General features: G+C 45.2%; 1 protein-coding gene across 1 annotated transcript in view; it reads left to right on the top strand.

Moving 5' to 3' along the window:
- The first annotated feature begins 259 nt into the window (after window positions 1-259).
- hs3st3b1b (heparan sulfate (glucosamine) 3-O-sulfotransferase 3B1b) overlaps window positions 260-19,395 on the top strand; it is a 29,476-nt gene continuing 10,340 nt past the window's right edge. The window contains exon 1 of the mRNA XM_041858919.2: window positions 260-1,149. Within this exon, the coding sequence (XP_041714853.1) occupies window positions 566-1,149 (584 nt within the window). The 5' untranslated portion in view covers window positions 260-565. The remainder of the gene's footprint in view (window positions 1,150-19,395) is intronic.

Below are 19,395 nucleotides of genomic sequence, written 5' to 3'. Positions count from 1 at the left end.
TAGAATTTCCCTAGTGATTATATAGAATCCCGTTTATCTCTTCATCCAATAAGAGCGTTTCATCTCTATGGCGAGGATCCCAACGCGAGCGCCCTCCCACATTCTCCTGTGATAGGTCCGTTTTTATCAACAACAACTAATTATTTAGCTTGCGTGCGTCAATTGGCCATGGTGATTGTCAATCAGACGTATCGGTACGCCCCTCGCTCTGTAAAAGGTCTAGTCGTCGAGAGAAGCCTCAAAACTAGCAGATGTTCGAAGGGTTGGCAACGGTGATGCGTGTGGAGAGAGACCGCTGGTGTTTGGAGTAGCACCACTGAAGTGCACCAGTCGTTCGAATCAATTTCCGAATTATTTCCTGTGGCTCTGGTGAATAACTATTATAGCATGCAATGACTTTGCACCCGTGGATGCATCATCCGCTTTAGTTTATTTGCTTGCTTTATTAATTTTTTCGTTTTAGGTGAATGGCATGTGCATTTTGCGAGGCTACTTGAGGTGCCATTGGGAGTGAGTGGTTTTGGCAATATGTGTCGCTGGAATATGGTATGCAATCGCAAGGCTTATGGAATATAGCCTGGTTTGTCACAATCTGTATGCGATCTCATTCAGCCCGGTGAAAAATAAACTCTTTCTGCTCGGCATCATGTTTTTACTCTGGGTATATATGCTCTACTCCTGCGTGGGCTACTGTGCCACCATGCCAAGTTTGGTCGTGGACAATTACCGGGGAAAGGAGACAGGGTCCGTGGTCGGTAAAAGGATAGAGAATAACGGCAGAGTGGACCTCATGTCCCGACTGCTCCCTAGACCCCAACCCTGGGTGGATATAGAATCCGATTATGACGAACCCTCTGTCCGGACCTCCTCCAGAGACTTGCTCAATAACGATATAGACGCGTACAGAGGAGCAGAGGACTGGGACGAGATGAGGGGCGAGGGGCAGAGAGCTCCTGAGCCGGGTGCGATGTCAAGTTTCTCCAACGGCTCAGGGAGCAAGAAGCTGCCGCAGGCGATCATCATCGGGGTAAAGAAAGGAGGGACGCGCGCGCTGCTCGAGTTCCTCCGCGTGCATCCAGACATCAGAGCTGTGGGAGCGGAGCCGCACTTCTTCGACCGTAACTACGAGAATGGACTGGAGTGGTACAGGTAAATACATCTACATTATATGCTCTCACATTCAATGTGCATTAAAGATGATAGGCTATCAGACATATATCAATGATTCCCATAGATGAACCAGCACTATACAAGAAACGGTGAGAGAATATGCATGACAGTCATAGCTATTCATCCAGTTATTAGAGCTGAAGTTCCAATAGTTGTCCATGGTAGCCTATTGCTTCTCGTTTCGTTACCTATATCTTCCACAAACATTATATCCCATTGCAAACGGTGGAGGGTTTCTTTGCATTATAACAGTCTAATATTCACTTAGACTAGCATAGTTGATAATATTAAAATCACAGGAAAAGTTGTATTATCTTATTTATCACAAAGCTATAACCAGTATATAATTAAACAATGCAGTGTATGTAAAGGATTCGATACTATAATTCAGGATAATTCTATCTGTACGTTTTTATATTACGATTTGTATTAATAATCTATCAAATAAAACGAAATATGTTCAAAACGTCAATTTAGTTAGTTCCATAATGAATAATAATAGACCTAGATCATATCCTATTTGCTATTTGCAACAGAAGTTTATTCTGCATAACGTCAGTGACCATATTTAGGCTAAGTTCAATAGAAAATATAATATCTATAAGCTACAGTTACAGACTATTATTCCAATCGATTTTTTGTTCTGTATATTGATATTCCAAATATAGTATAGTATAGTGCTTTTCCAAACTCCAAGCAGTCTTCGCGTCAACGTGGACATATGATCGAGTATTCAAACATGAGTAAAACTGTAGGGTCATTGAATAGCATTAAGTGAGAACAAATGCATACGTTTGTATTTTGATTTCTCCAGTTTATGATCCGGTAGTAGGCTAGACTATGCCTGAATGAACATGCACGGTCTCAGTATAATGTGGGCTGGGCCGTTTCCACGTCGTGCAGTGGTCTCTATTGGACACAGTGCAATACTGCAAGTTAACGGGTTACTTTTCAGCGCTGTTAAACTGAGTTTAACTTTTAAATAAAAAATAAAAAATTAGTTGATTATAAACTGAATATAAGTTACTAATAGGTCTACATGCGTTTATTATAGTACAGTCTGAAAAGGTCAGGCAATGTGCAAGGTGTGGATTAATGTGGAAAATGTATTGAATTCGAGATCGAAAAAGTATTATTAGCCTATTATTGGATGTTATATAGGCCTAATATATTAGAAATAAGATGTGCTTGATTACTTTAATTATCAATTACATTTAGTATATTTCCAACTTTAAATGTAAATAAATATGGAATGTCAGGCTATACTTACTATTATAGTTAGGCCTATTTGAGTTGGAAACAATAATGTTAAGCTTAAATACATTCTAAGCTAAGCGGATTTGTCCTAGCTCGCTCCTTCAATACTTATACATAATAAATGCACTCGAAAGGAACAGTAATCTACAACACAATAGCACTGGTCTGCGCGGAGAACAACATAAAAAAAAAAAAAGATTAAAACATTTCTTAAGAGGGTATACTACTAACTAACCTTTATACCAGTCATTTACATTTTTTACGGATAATGAGTGGGAGGAGGACTAATATACTAGGCTAAGTAGGCTACTGTAGGACAATGTTAGAAAAATGTACCCCAGAATTAATTAAATAATAAATCATACAAAATCCCACCAACAGTATGTGAGCTATTCCTTGATCAATATTTGGAAATACATGACCCACCCTCTCCTATATTATTAATGCATGATTAAACATTATAAACAACGTGCATAGCAAGTGTGCCTTCTAAAATAAATATTTAGGCCTCTACCTCATGGTGGATTTTCTTAACAGCCTATAAAAGTAGTAGGGCCTAATAACATTTAGATGTCATATTCAGTATTATATTCAGCAGGCCACTAGTCAACGACAACTCAGCAATGGCAACTCATATATCGAATTAATATGAGTGGGTCATTATGTAACCTAATCCGTTTACCTGAATAAATTAGTCAAATGAAAACTTTAAAAGAATGAAATCAATGCATGAAATGCAGCCAGCCTATTTGTATTTTTCATTTCAGTGTAATATCTCAGTGAAATGCAGAAAATAGCCTAACTGTTGAAGGTTTTTGCAGCAAAATCAGGGACCATGCATAGTGGTTGGTTTCCTCCTTGCTTTAACCCCAGGGACATTGCTTTAGTTTATGTAGAGTTTCTCCATCTCTTGTCCCTGGACGGCGAGCAGAACTAATAGCTCATCTGACAAGTTGATAAAAACAACTCTGGATTGCATGCCCCTCTGAATAACCGGATTTGGTGCTGTGTGTAAAGAGCCGGGCTGTTAAATATGCGAGCCATTTGAGGGCCCCCAACTAAAGTAGAGCAGTGAAATGAAAGAAAAGCGGAATGAGAAACCTGTGTGTTTGGAGGGGGTATTGGGCTATATGGATTTGATTCAAAATAAAGACACTGTCTTTATGCCGAATATATTATTCAGGGATCCAACTTGAGCTTTTGAATTGGCTTTGATAGCCGTAGCTTACAATTATTTATTAAACTGTGCACACTTCGGCTGAAATAAGTTATCCAAATGGTAGGCGCTAATTATAGCTCATTTTATTTAGATTTCCCATGAACCCAATTTCCTCTTCATCATTGCATACTTTTAGAAAGAACAAACATGGGTAAAATGGAACATTGAGCAGTTAGTGATAACGGTAATGAGGACAATGGCTGCAGTGGATTCTTTTGGGTCGATGTTGCAACCCTCTCCCTGACCGCTATTTACAGAGAAAACATGACGCGACGGCTGCCTGCTGGCGGGCACTGTGTGAGGAACGGATAAAATAAACACACATGCACCAAGGTTTTATCTGGGATCCTGGCTGTGTGGCCCATAAACCCATATCTGTATCTAGAATGGGGCTGGGCTTTATTAAGTATTCTCCAGGCTTTTCTTAGGCCTCTGGTTATCCCTCAAATCTGCTCAAGAAATCATACCCTCCAGCCAAGCCTCACTTTTGGCTTATCATTTGATGGGACAATAGTAACAATATTGGAACACAGTGTAATTTGATCTGTGAACAAATGTATGTTTAGTATATAGGCCAACACACTCACACTAACACTCACACACACACACACACACACACACACACACACACACACACACACACACACACACACACACACACACACACACACACACACACACATTCACGAACACACACACACACGCTGTTCAACTGACTGAAAAGTTCATCTGAGCTTTTCCATCTAAACCAGTTTGTCAGAAAGCATCTCATGTTTTCAGTAAGCTGTACTGACTTCTCCTCTCATGCAATCACACACGTTTTGTGTCAGACATGCCATGCCACACTGAAATTCTATATCTGGGCACTGGTGATTTTGCCGGAGACACAAACGCCACACAAACAAAGTGAAGAGTTGTTTTGTTGCTTTCCCTCTGTCTGTCCTGCTCTTATGTAACTTTATGATGTGAAACTCAGTCTGGATGCTTTAACAGTAAGACAAGCAGGGTCAATAAAAAGGTCCCAAACCCTACTGAATGTAAAGTGTGTGTGTCGCAGCGAACCAGCTGGCTGTAGTTCTCCCTGCATGCTGCTCATGGAAAGTGTTGATAAGCCTTATTTGTTTTCTTAAAGGAGAAGATAAACGAAACAGATTAAATCATACTTCATCGTTAATACTCCTAACTTTCCCATTAGTGTCACATACTGGACTTTCCATACGAGAGAGAGATCATACTGGATGTATTTTGAAAGTTATATATCTTGAAAACTTGCTGACATGAAAAACATTTTGGAACTAAATCAACAATGGACTAATGAAACAAATACAAACAATAGTTTTTGGGTGGAGTTTTCCTTTAAGTCATAGTTTATTGTTGCATTATGTGTGGGTAATTTATAAATTATTTTGCAATAGTGTAAAGCGATCTTGTGATGCCATGATGTTTATTTGCACAATACTACTGTGCCTTCCACTCTTCTTCTCTGGCTAGTTTGCACCATCTTTGTCTCCGCGGGCCAATGGTCACACAAAATTAGCCTTGGAATTCCACTAACTAAATGCAGCGCGAGAAAGAAAATAAAAGAGGAGGAGAGAATAGAGCAGTGATAACAGTATTATTGTGATTCTCTGATGTACTTTGACAGTTTTTATTTGGTGTCAAAGACAAACACAAGATTCATGATTTTGAGCAAGGAGGCGCTTTGTATCAGGAGGTGCACATTTCCACTGTGAGGTCATGCATGAACAGCCCCTTAGGAGTGAGAGAGAGAGCGAGTCAGGGCAGTCTGTGCTGTGTGGACCAACCAGTTCAATTGAGAAGGAAGTTACTATATGCCCTGTCAGTTGAAAGTATCAGTGTTATACTTTCTGGAATAGAACATGGATCACTCATTGTTGTTCTACCCATAGATATCCTTAATTCCTAGTTCTATGGTTCTGCCTTATTAGTTCCAAAGGTACTGTTAGCACCTGCTACAGTGTGATCGGAATGCCGATGAGTTGGCTGGTCCCTTCAGTTGGACTGTTTTCATTAGCTCTCAATGAATTGTTCACACCTTTTCAGTCTCTATTTCTTGCCATTTTACTGCACTGAACTTCCTGTTGCTTCTGTCATGTCAACGTTTTTATTTATTTTTTATTTACAACTTAGCCTTTTTGTCGAGTTGATTTAAAATCTCTGTCATTCTGACAGTTTGCGGTGGTGTTGCCTCTTTCTGTGTTCATATTCCATATAGATGTATTGGTCATGAAGGGGCTCTGATATATAATTTCTGGTTCTGTGGTTTGCTGATGTGTCATGGGCTCTCATCTCAGCTGCCTGTCAGATCAATGCAGTGCTGTACTGTACTCTTTCATTGCTCCTCCCTAAGAGTGTTTTTATGGTTTAAGAAGTAGTTCTGAACACTTATTGTCGCAAGGCTCCTACATTTCAAGCTCTATATATGGAGTCTGTCACTCTTGTGTGAATAACTGAGGAATGATCGATCTGTGCTTGTTCACTGCATAATCATCATTCTCCCCAGAAGATTTTCTCTTGAGTTTCTGACATTCAAACTTTTTGTCATGAACATAATGTGGAGTCTTGCCTTGAACTGAAGGGCTTGGGGAAAGTTCAGCACTCCTTTGTTGACATGTAAAATATGTGGTAAATGATTGTGCTTATGATACACTACATGGCCAAAGGTATGTGGACACCCCTTCAAATTAGGGGATTCGGCTATTTCAACCACACCCATTGCTGACAGGCCTATACATTTGAGCACACATCCATGCACTCTCCATAGACAATCATTGGCAGTAGAATGGCCCGTACTGAAGAGCTCAGTGACTTTCAACGTGGCACCGTTATAGGATGCCACCTTTCCAACAAGTCAGTTCGTCAAATTTCTGCCCTGCTAGAACTGCCCCGGTCAACTGTAAGTGCTGTTATTGTGAAGTGGAAATGTCTTGCCGCGAAGTGGTAGACAACAAAAATTCACAGAACGGGACCGCCGAGTGCTGAAGCGCGTAACGCATTAAAATAGTCTGTCCTCGGTTGCAACACTCACTACCAAGTTCCAAACTGCCTCTGGAAGCAATGTCAGCACAATAACTGTTCGTCGGGAGCTTCATGAAATGGGTTTCCATGGCCGAGCAGCCGCACACAAGCCTAAGATCACCATGTGCAATGCCAAGCGTCGGCTGGAGTGGTCAGTCCGACAGACAAATCTGGGTTTGGCGGATGCCAGGAGAATGCTACCTGCCCAAAAGCATAGTGCCAACTGTAAAGTTTGGTGGTGGAGGAATAATGGTCTGGGGCTGTTTTTCATGGTTCGGGCTAGGCCCCTTAGTTCCAGTGGAGGGAAATCTTAATCCTACAGCATACAATGACATTCTAGACGATTCTGTGCTTCCAACTTTGTGGCAACAGTTTGGGGAAGGCCCTTACCCTGTTTCAGTATGACAATGCCTCCATGCACAAAGCGAGGTCCATACAGAAATGGTTTGTCGAGATCGGTGTGGAAGAACTTGATTGGCTTGCACAGAGCCCTGATCTCAACATAATCAAATACCTTTGGGATGAATTGGAACGCCGACTGCGAGCCAGGCCTAAAGTGCCTGACCTCACTAATGCTCTTGTGGCTGAATGGAAGCAAGTCCGTGCAGCAATGTTCCGACATCTAGTGGAAAGCCGTCCCAGAAGAGTGGAGGCTGTTATAGCAGCAAAAGGGGGACCAACTTCATATTAATGCCCATGATATTGGAATGAGATATTCGACGAGCAGGTGTCCACATACTTTTGGTGTACTTGTAAACTGTCACCTTTGTTATTACACATTAGTGATTGAGGGATGTTTAATGTAATATGTAAGCTGAAATAGTTGATCCTTGAGACCCCAAAAGATCACCAACGTGGATGGGCTTTCTCAGCCATATTAGGTTAATCTGGCTGCTGTTTTGTTTGCAGTGGTTGATCAAAGGTTATGCTTCAGTCTTCTGTTAAAGGAGTAGTTGGACTGAAATGGCGCCATCCCTGAGTGGGGTGTCTTTGTGGGCCGGTGAACCTTTGTATCCATCCACCCCGTGATAAAGAACCAAAGAAAAAAATGCACTTAATGGCAGCTAATGTCGGTTAGCTAGCTAGGGCCTGCTTAGAAGCTCCACCACAACAAAGGGACAAGTGGAGCATTGTTCAAAAGGGGAGTTTCAGAGGGGGCAAAAAAAATCCTGTTACGCTATCAAACTGGAGATGGTTGCGAAAGGAAGTCGGTCAGTGTAAAGTTGTTATCTATGGGCCGGCCGGTCCAGCCCCCTGCTTCCAGAGACCAGACGGGCTTCTGTCCGTGTCAAGGACAGTTCTGGTTGGATGCCTCCTCTTATTATCTCCTCACTCCAGGAGCACTCCTGTTTCCATATAGGTGAAGTGACCCTACACATCCTCTGCTCTCCACTGACCTCTCCCTCCTTCCTCTCACTGGCAGGCAGAATGGCAGAAAGGCCACCTGGTTGTAGTGCCACACTGGCAAAGTTCAAACTAACATGATCAACAACAAAATGTCAATTGAATGTGTGTTGTCCAAAAAATTGAGACTAAATGGAGAATGAAGGAGTCAGTGAACCAGTTTCACAAAGTCTTCTCCTGTGATGATTTAGGGCTTTTATATTCAGCTGAGAAACACCATCATTTTCTTCTCAAGTCAAAAGAATGCTCAGCACACACAGAGACGGACACCATACACACACAGATGACACAGAGCCTTGTCCCTGGGTCCTTAGGGAGTAGTGTGTATTGATTAGTCAGGCCTGATTGGAGGTGAAGCGTGTGGAAGGGTTAGATGGGTTAAGGGCCTTTGACTGGGGGTCAGTGTGCTGACTGACAGGCTCTGTGTGCTGACCATCTGCAGAGCAGAAAAAAGCTTCTGGACCGTACAGGGCTGTTGGACCCTACATGGCTGCTGAACCCTAGAGGGCTGTTGGACCCTACAGGGCTGTTGGACCCTATAGGGCTGCTGGACCCTACATGGCTGCTGGACCCTACAGGGCTGTTGGACCCTACAGGGCTGTTGGACCCTATAGGGCTGCTGGACCCTACAGGGCTGTTGGACCCTACAGGGCTGTTGGACCCTACAGGGCTGTTGGACCCTACAGGGCTGCTGGACCCTACAGGGCTGTTGGACCCTACAGGGCTGTTGGACCCTATAGGGCTGCTGGACCCTACAGGGCTGCTGGACCCTACAGGGCTGTTGGACCTTACAGGGCTGCTGAACCCTAGGTCCCATTGGGTATTCTGAGTCTTTTCACTCCCCCAGTCCACACAGGGAAATATAGTTAGTTATGTTGATTTACAGACTAACCTGCTGAGAGTATCCCCTGTCAACACAGGAAAACATGATTTGTTATGTCGATATATAAACCAACATGCTGAATTAAGGAACCCTACTTTTCAACTGTCCAACTGTGAGATAGGAAATATATTCACTATAAGAGTTTTGTCTGATAAAGTTATTGACAGACAGTACAGTATCTGAAATCTTTGGTGAAATCCCCCAACTGGAGATGGACACTATTATGTTGTAGTTATAGCTAGAGCGGAATGTTGACTCTGCAGCGATCTGATACTTTGGCGCTGTGATGACTTCCTGTATCCTTGCCCTGGCCTTCCTTCCCTCCACAGCTCCCCTCCTCAGGGTCCAACATGGCCGGCCAGCCAACCGTACCGCTGACAGCAGGTTGACATCCTCTCCTCAAAGGGCGGGAGCCGCAAACATAAAAACAAGTCACTCGAAACCATTCCTCTGTGTTGGGTAAGCTTCCCCAGCGGTCCCAAATAAGAGCAGATTATTTTCTCTATGGTCAGGCTTCAACCCTCCGCCCTGGCTGCCTCCCCCCCCTCTTTTATGAACCTCCTTTCTCCATTCTTCAGCTGTGCGCTCCGCCTATTGGCAAATAAGAATAGTGTCACATGTCGTGCTCTGTTCGCCCGATCCTGGGCGGGTCTCCCTGCAGGCCTCAGTGACCACGAGTGGTCAGCACGGAAGGCGAGAATAGGCCCTCACTCCCCGCTGCCTAAGCTGGCATGGCCCTACCGAATGGAGGGGAGAATGGGGAGAGACTGGGGGTGGATGAGCTGGAGGTGGGGGCTGGATGCTGGAGAAAGGCAGCTTTGAGCATTCATCCCCAAATTACCACCAGCTAATTGTGAAAGGGGTGACCTGTGGAAAGGGGAGTGGCAGCTAGCTAGCGCAGCACTGTGGTGGCCTGGTGGCCCATGTGAGTGGCCCATTCAGCACTACCTACAACAGTGGGGGGAAGATGGCCGCCACAGCAGGAACCTACTGCTAGAACTATGGATACAGGAACTCAGTGCACGCGCGCGCACACACACAAAATTACATTTGAAAAACTTGGACTATTGTATGCGCTCATTCATTCACTCTGGCGGAGGAGAGGAGACACTTGTGTGTCTGTTGATGCCATTTTTGTTCTCCCTTTTGAGAAATAATTTATGTATTCCCCCCAGAGCTGGAGTCAAAGCAAGACAAGGGAGGCAAAGATGAAAAGAGTTGGGAGAAGAATAAATAATCGAAAAAGAAGAAGAAAAGAAGCTATGGTCTTCTGAGATAGTGATGTTTTCCCCCTCTCTCTTTCTCTCTCCTCAACCCCCTTGTGTACAGACCCTCCTTCTGTGCCACTAGTGAATTGGGTCCTATTTAACGAGGTGATAATTTGAATGTGGGAACACATGTCAGAGCAATAGCAGACCTCCCTCCTGAGTTAACGGTCATTCATTGCTGCTAAATAAACACTGTTTGGCACATTAAAAAGAGCCCACAGGCTTGGAGTTAGAGTTAGAGAAAAAACACACACACAAGCATTCATATATGCTTTGTTAATCATTAGCCTCCTACTTACTCAACTTTCCTTCCAACACCATTGTCAGTCAGTGTTCTGTTGGCATCGCTCCCCCAGATATTAAGAGATGAGAGAGTGATAGGTTAGAAAGGGGTGGGCGTAAAAGTGGAGGAGGGGGAGGAGGAGAAGAAAGTGATGACATTAAACCTGGACTTGTCCAGGTTTTACGTCTCGGAGGTCCCCGTTAGGGTGTGGGTGGGTGTGGCAGTGGATGGGGATGGAACCAGGGCTGGGGCTGTGAGAGGGGGGTAAGAGTTCGGTAGAGGAGACTAGGAGGCCCCCTGACGTGTTCTATTAACCCTCGGCCATAAAAGAGCACAGCTCATTAGGAGCCCTGAGTGGTCTCACTCTCTCTCTTTCTCTCTCACTCTTGCTCTCACTCTCGCTCTCTCTGTGTGTAAATGAGCCTCAGAGGAGAACAGTGAGAACAGCTCAGCTCCAGGCAACACAGCCAGCGAAACCCAGGGGCCAAACTCCCTCTGGCTCTCTCTCACTCTTTTCCACTCGGGGCCAAACTCCCTTTGGCTCTCTCTCACTCTTTTCCACTCTGTCTATTTTTACTCCATCTTTTCTTTTCTTTCCTGATCAAAGGTACTGGGTGTTTGGAGCTCGTACTCTTCCCCTTCAGAATTATAAAGCTGTACAATAGCAGTTGTCCAAACTGAACTTTTAAAGTAAAAAGTTCAGAGAAATCATTTTAACCTGGACCATATTCCTCCTCTGTGTGTTGAAGTTAATATGCAGGGTGTTCCTATAAGAGAGAGCAGAGTTGAGTGGAGCATTGGGAACTGGTGGACAAATCCCAGGACTATGTTGATTTACACTGCAGCAGGGTGTGCACCTTTACCTCCACTAATCTCCACCAGAACAATTTGATAATGTGTAAAAGAAATACACTAATAAGATACAATAATAATAATATGCCATTTAGCAGACGCTTTTATCCAAAGCGACTTACAGTCATGCGTGCATACATTTTTGTGTATGGGTGGTCCCGGGGATCGAACCCACTACCTTGGCGTTACAAGCGCCGTGCTCTACCAGCTGAGCTACAGCAGGGTTATTAAACCGGGGGTCTGCTGAGGTACTGCAGGGGGTCCGCAATTTTTATATGTGTACACAGAAAATACATGTATACAGTACCAGTCAAAAGTTTGGACACACCTACTCATTCCAGGGTTTTTCTTTATTTTTACTGTTTTCTACATTGTAGAATAATAGTGAAGACATCAAAACTATAAAATAACACAGTAAACAACAAAGTGTTAAACAAATCAAAATATAATTGAGATTTGAGATTCTTCAATGTAGCAATCCTTTGCCTTTGTGACACTCTGGCTCTATGGACTTTGATATTTGAGCCAGGGTGTATTTTGTTTTGTTGGGTATTTGGGTGTATTTCTATGTTGGTAGTTCTGTTGTGTGTATTTCTAGGTTTGCCTTTCTGTTGGGTTCATTTCTAGGTTGTTGATTAGTCATATGACTCCCAATCGGAGGTAACGAGTGTCAGCTGTCGGCTCGTTATCTCTGATTGGGAGCCATATTTAAACTGTGTGGTTTCACCTGGGTTTTGTGGGTTTTTGTTCCTGTACAGTATTTGTAACTGTGGACTTCACTAGTCGTCTTGGTTTATTGTTTTTGTCGTTCGTGTACTTTTCTCTAATAAAGTCATGTTCGTTCAACGCGCTGCGTTTTGGTCTCCTTCGCTCATTGACGACCGTGACAGAAAAACCCACCATAAAAGGACCAAGCGGCGTGTCAAGCGGCAACAGGATCCACCTACACAGGATTTATATCCACCCATAAAGGATTCATGGACATGGGAGGAGATTCTGGATGGTAAGGGGCCTTGGGCACAACCGGGGAGAATATCGCCGTCCTCGTGAAGAGCTGGAGGCAGCTAAAGCCGAGAGGCGGCGATATGAGGAGGCAGCACGGAGGCAAGACTGGAAGCCTGTGGGTACTACCCAAGTATTTCTTGGGGGGGGGCTAAGAGGGAGTGTGGCGAAGTCAGGTAGGAGACCTGCGCCTACTCCCTGGACTGACCGTGGAGAGCGAGAGTACGGGCAGACACCGTGTTACGCAGTTGAGCGCATGGTGTCTCCTGTACGCAGGCATAGCCCGGTTCGGTACAGTCCAGCTCCACGTATCGGCCGGGCTAGATTGAGTGTTGAGCCGGATGTCATGAAGCCGGTCCCACGCAGCTGGTCACCAGTGCGTCTCCTCGGGCCGGCGTACATGGCACCAGCCTTGCGCATGGTGTTCCCGGTTCGCCCACATAGGCCGGGTGCGGGTTATTACACCTCCCCGTACTGGTCGGGCGACGGGAGCATCAACCCAGGGAAGGTTGGGCAGGCTCAGTGCTCAAGGGAGCCAGTACGCCTGCACGGTCCGGTATTTCCGGTACCACCTCCTCGCTCCAGCCCAGTACCACCAGTGCCTACACCACGCACCAAGCCTCCTGTGTGTTCCCCGAGTCCTGTGCGTCCTGTTGCTGCTCTCCGCACTAGGCGTTATGTGAGTCCCCAGGGTCCAGCATGCCCTGTTCCGGCTCTCCGCACTAGGCCTTATGTGCGTCCCCAGGGTCCAGCATGCCCTGTTCCTTCTCCCCGCACTAGGCGTTATGTGAGTCCCCAGGGTCCAGCATGCCCTGTTCCGGCTCTCCGCACTAGGCGTTATGTGAGTCCCCAGGGTCCAGCATGCCCTGTTCCGGCTCTCCGCACTAGGCGTTATGTGCGTTCCCAGGGTCCAGCATGCCCTGTTGCTTCTCTCCGCACTAGCCATGAGATGCGTGTCCTCAGCCCGGTACCTCCAGTTCCGGCACCACGCATCAGGCCTACGGTGCGTCCCCAGGGTCCAGCATGCCCTGTTGCTTCTCCCCGCACTAGCCCTGAGATGCGTGTCCTCAGCCCGGTACCTCCTGTTCCGGCACCACGCACCAGGCCTACGATGCGCCTCAGACGGCCAGAGTCTGCCGTCTGCCCAACGGGGCCTGAACTGTCCGTCTGCCCAACGCCGTCTGAACTGCCCGTCTGCCCAACGGCGCCTGAACTGCCCGTCTGCCCAACGCCGTCTGAACTGTCCGTCTGCCAAGCGCCGCAGGAACTGCCCGTCTGTACTGAGCCTGCAAAGCCGCCCGTCTGCCATGAGCCTTCAGAGCCGTCCGCCAGACCGGAGCCGCTAGAGCTCTCCGCCAGACAGGAGCAGCCAGAGCCTTCCGCCAGACAGGATCAGCCAGAGCCTTCCGCCAGACAGGATCAGCCAGAGCCTTCCGCCAGACAGGATCAGCCAGAGCCTTCCGCCAGACAGGATCAGCCAGAGCCTTCCGCCAGACAGGATCAGCCAGAGCCTTCCGCCAGACAGGATCAGCCAGAGCCTTCCGCCAGACAGGATCAGCCAGAGCCTTCCGCCAGACAGGATCAGCCAGAGCCTTCCGCCAGCCAGGATCCGCCAGAGCCGTCCAGCCAGGATCCGCCAGAGCCGTCCAGCCAGGATCCGCCAGAGCCAGCCAGCCAGGATCCGCCATTCAGTCCGGTGCTGCCCCTCAGGCCGGTGCTGCCCCTTAGTCAGGTACTGTCCCTTAGTCCGGTGCTGCCCCTTAGTCCGGTGCTGCCCCTTAGTCCGGTGCCGCCCCTTAATCCAGTGGGGTTTAGTTGGGGGGTGGTCATGTGGAGGGGGCTACGGAAGCGGATAGTGACTAAGGTGGGGTGGGGACCACGACCTGGGCCAGAGCCGCCACCATGGACAGACGCCCACCCAGACCCTCCCCTAGACTGTATGCTGGTGCGCCCGGAGTTCGCACCTTTAGGGGGGGGTACTGTGACACTCTGGCTCTATGGACTTTGATATTTGAGCCAGGGTGTATTTTGTTTTGTTGGGTATTTGGGTGTATTTCTATGTTGGTAGTTCTGTTGTGTGTATTTCTAGGTTTGCCTTTCTGTTGGGTTCATTTCTAGGTTGTTGATTAGTCATATGACTCCCAATCGGAGGTAACGAGTGTCAGCTGTCGGCTCGTTATCTCTGATTGGGAGCCATATTTAAACTGTGTGGTTTCACCTGGGTTTTGTGGGTTTTTGTTCCTGTACAGTATTTGTAACTGTGGACTTCACTAGTCGTCTTGGTTTATTGTTTTTGTCGTTCGTGTACTTTTCTCTAATAAAGTCATGTTCGTTCAACGCGCTGCGTTTTGGTCTCCTTCGCTCATTGACGACCGTGACAGCCTTTATGAGAGCTTTGTACACTCTTGGCATTCTCTCAACCAGCTTAACCTGGGATGCTTTTCTAACAGTCTTGAAGGAGTTCCCTCATATGCTGAGCACTTGTTAGCTGCTTTTCCTTCACTCTGCGGTCCAACTCATCCCAAACCATCTCAATTGGGTTGAGGTCGGGTGATTGTGGAGGCAAGGTCATCAGATGCAGAACTCCGTCACTCTCCTTCTTGGTCAAATAGCCCTTACACAGCTTGGAGGTGTGTTGGGTCATTGTCCTGTTGAAAAACAAATGATAGTCCCACTAAGTGCAAACCAGATGGGATCGCGCATCGCAGCAGAATGCTGTGGTAGCCATGCTGGTTAAGTGTGCCTTGAATTCTAAATAAATCACTGACAGTATCACCAGCAAAGCACCCCCACACCATCACACCTCCTCCTCCATGCTTCACGGAGGGAACTACACATGTGGAGATCATAAGTTCACCTACTCTGCGTCTCACAAAGACACGGCGGCTGGAACCAAAAATCTTAATTCGACCATGAAGGCCTGATTCACACAGTCATCTCTGAACAGTTGATGTTGAGATGTGTCTGTTACTTGAACTCTGTGAAGCATTTATTTGGGCTGCAATTTCTGAGGCTGGTAACTCTAATGAACTTATCCTCTGCAGCAGAGGTAAGTCTGGGTCTTCCATTCCTGTGGCGGTCCTCATGAGAGCCATTTTCATCATAGCGCTTGATGGTTTTTGCGACTGCACTTGAAGAAAGTTTCAAAGTTCTTGAAATCTTCCGTATTGACTGATCTTCATGTCTTAAAGTAATGATGGACTTTCGTTTCTCTTTGCTTATTTGAGCTGTTCTTGCCATAATATGGACTTGGTTGTTTACCAAATAGGGCTATCTTCTGTATACCAACCCTACCATGTCAAAACACAACTGATTGGCTCAAACGCATTAAGAAGGATAGAAATTCCACAAATTAACTTTTAACAAGGCACACCTGTTATTTGAAATGCATTCCAGGTGACTACCTCATGAAGCTGGTTGAGAGAATGCCAAGAGTGTGCAAAGCTGTCATCAAGGCAAAGGGTGGCTACTTTGAAGAATCTTAAATATAAAATATATTTTGAATTTGTTTAACAGTTTTTTGGTTACTACATGATTCCATATGTGTTATTTCATAGTTTTGATGTATTTCTACCAATGTAGAAAATAGTAAAAATAAAGAAAAACCCTTGAATGAGTAGGTGTGTCCAAACCTTTGACTGGTTCTGTATATACTGTGTATATACAGCTGCGTAAAAGATTAAGAGACCACTGCAAAATGATCAGTTTCTCTGGTTTTACTATTTATAGGTATGTGTTTGGGTAAAAATAACATTTTTGTTTTATTCTACAGACAACATTTCTCCCAAATAAAAATATTGTTATATAGATCATTTGTTTGCAGAAAATGACATCTGGTCAAAATAACAAAAAAGATGCAGTGTTGTCAGACCTCGAATAATGCAAAGAAAATAAGTTCATGTTCATTTTAAACAACACAATATTAATGTTTTGACTTAGGAAGAGTTCAGAAATCAATATTTGGTGGAATAACCCTGATTTTCAATCACAGCTTTCATGCGTCTTGGCATGCTCTCCACCAGTCTTTCACATTGATGTTGGGTGACTTTATGCCACTCCTGGCGCAAAAATTCAAGCAGGTCGGCTTTTTTGGATGGCTTGTGACCATCCATCTTCCTCTTGATCACATTCCAGAAGTTTTCAATGGGGTTCAGGTCTGGAGATTGGGCTGGCCATGATAGGGTCTTGATCTGGTGGTCCTCCATCCACACCTTGATTGACCTGTCTGTGTGGCATGGCGCATTGTCCTGCTGGAAAAACCAATCCTCAGAGTTGGGGAACAATGTCAGAGCAAAAGGAAGCAAGTTTTCTTCCAGGACAACCTTGTACGTGGCTTGATTCATGCGTCCTTCACAAAGACAAATCTGCCCGATTCCAGCCTTGCTGAAGCACCCCCAGATCATCACCAATCCTCCACCAAATTTCACAATGGGTGCGAGACACTGTACCTTGTAGGCCTCTCCAGGTCTCCGTCTAACTATTAGACGACCAGGTGTTGGGCAAAGCTGAAAATTGGACTCATCAGAGAAGATGACCTTACTCCAGTCCTCTACGGTCCAATCCTTATGGTCTTTTGCAAACCTCAGCCTGGCTCTTCTTTGCTTCTCATTGATGAAGGGCTTTTTTCTAGCTTTGCACGACTTCAGTCCTGCCCCTAGGAACCTGTTTCGAACCGTCCTCGCCGTGCACTTCACCCCAGCTGCCGTTTGCCATTCTTTTTGTAGGTCACTTGATGTCATCCTACGGTTGTTGAGTGACATTCGAATGAGTTGGCGGTCATCCCGGTCAGTAGAGAGTCATTTTCGCCCTCTGCCTGTCTGTAGCTTTGTTGTCCCCAATGTCTGCTGCTTGACCTTGTTCTTATGAAGCGCCGTCTTTGAAATTTTAAGGATGGAAGCAACCTGACGCTCACTGTATCCCTCTGCCAGTAAAGCCAGAATTTAACCCTTCTTTTCCTCACTCAAAACATTCCTTTTCAACTCTTTTGGCATGGTCAATAGTTATTTTTTGATTAATATTACTTTTGAGGTACTATTAGCACTGTTTTTGCCATCCAGCTGGTCCTATTGCAAGAGGATAGTGAGGACCACAGCAGTGGTATTTATACTTTCCCTCGTTAAATAAGATTTGGTTCATGTGATCACCTAATCAGTACCTAATTCAGTAGAAAGAGGTGTGCCTGTGTTGGAATTCAACAGACACTGGAATGGAATGGCTGTCATACATGTAGAGATGCTGATTTAAGAAAAATGTGCAGTCGTCTCTTAATTTTTTCCCCACTGTATATATATATATATATATATACTGTATATATATATATACATATATATATACTGTATATATATACTGTATATACAGTGGTGTGAAAAAGTGTTTGCCCCCTTCCTGATTTGTTATTTGTTTGCATGTTTGTCACACTTAAATGTTTCAGATCATCAAACTAATTTAAATATTAGTCAAAGATAACACAAGTAAACACAAAATGCAGTTTTGAAATGAAGGTTGTTATTATTAAGGGAAAACAAAATCCAAACCTACATGGCCCTGTGTGAAAAAGTGTTTGCCCCCCCCTGTTATAACGTAACTCAACTGTGGTTTATCACACCTGAGTTCAATTACTCTAGCCACACCCCGGCCTGATTACTGCCACACCTGTTCTCAATCAAGGAATCACTTAAATAGGACCTGCCTGACAAAGTGAAGTAGACCAAAAGATCCTCAAAAGCTAGACATCATGCCGAGATCCAAAGAAATTCAGGAACAAATGAAAAATAAATTAATTGAGATCCATCGGTCTGGAAAAGGTTATAAAGCCATTTCTAAAGCTTTGGGACTCCAGCGAACCACAGTGAGAGCCATTATCCATAAATGGCTTTAAACATGGAACAGTGGTGAACCTTCCCAGGAGTGGCCGGCCGACCAAAATTACCCCAAGAGCGCAGCGACGACTCATCCAAGAGGTCACAAAAGACCCCACAACAACATCCAAAGAGCTGCAGGCCTCACTTGCCTCAGTTAAGGTCAGTGTTCATGACTCCACCATAAGAAAGAGACTGGGCAAAAATGGCCTGCATGGCAGAGTTCCAAGACGAAAACCACTGCTGAGCAAAAAGAACATGAAGGCTTGTCTCATTTTTGCCAGAAAACATCTTGATGATCCCCAAGACCTTTGGGAAAATACTCTGTGGACTGACGAGACAAAAGTTGAACATTTTGGAAGGTGTGTGTCCCATTACATCTGGCATAATAGTAACACTGCATTTCAGAAAAAGAACATCATACCAACAGTAAAATATGGTGGTGGTAGTGTGATGGTCTGGGCCTGTTTTGCTGCTTCAGGACCTGGAAGACTTGCTGTGATAAATGGAACCATGAATTCTTCTGTCTACCAAAAAATCCCGTAGGAGAATGTTCCGCCATCTGTTCGTGACCTCAAGCTGAAGCGAACTTGGGTTCTGCAGCAGGACAATGATCCAAAACACACCAGCAAGTCCACCTCTGAATGGCTGAAGAAAAACAAAATGAAGACTTTGGAATGGCCTAGTCAAAGTCCTGACCTGAATCCTATTGAGATGCTGTAGCATGACCTTAAAAAGGCAGCTCATGCTCGAAAACCCTCCAATGTGGCTGAATTACAACAATTCAGCAAAGAGGAGTGGGCCAAAATTCCTCCACAGCGCTGTAAAAGACTCATTGCAAGTTATCGCAAACGCTTGATTGCAGTTGTTGCTGCTAAGGGTGGCTCAACCAGTTATTAGGTTGTAGGGGGCAATCACTTTTTCACACAGGGCCATGTGGGTTTGGATTTTGTTTTCCCTTAATAATAACAACCTTCATTTCAAAACTGCATTTTGTGTTCACTTGTGTTATCTTTGACTAATATTTAAATGTGTTTGATGATCTGAAACTGATGTGACAAACATGCAAACAAATAAGAAATCAGGAAGGGGGCAAACACTTTTTCACACCAGTGTGTGTGTGTCTAGGGGATGGGGGTGGTGACATATATGTTCTTCTA

The sequence above is a fragment of the Coregonus clupeaformis genome, chromosome 31 (genome assembly GCF_020615455.1).
Source record: "Coregonus clupeaformis isolate EN_2021a chromosome 31, ASM2061545v1, whole genome shotgun sequence".
NCBI lineage: Eukaryota > Metazoa > Chordata > Actinopteri > Salmoniformes > Salmonidae > Coregonus > Coregonus clupeaformis.
This window is presented reverse-complemented; position numbering and strand designations above follow the sequence as displayed.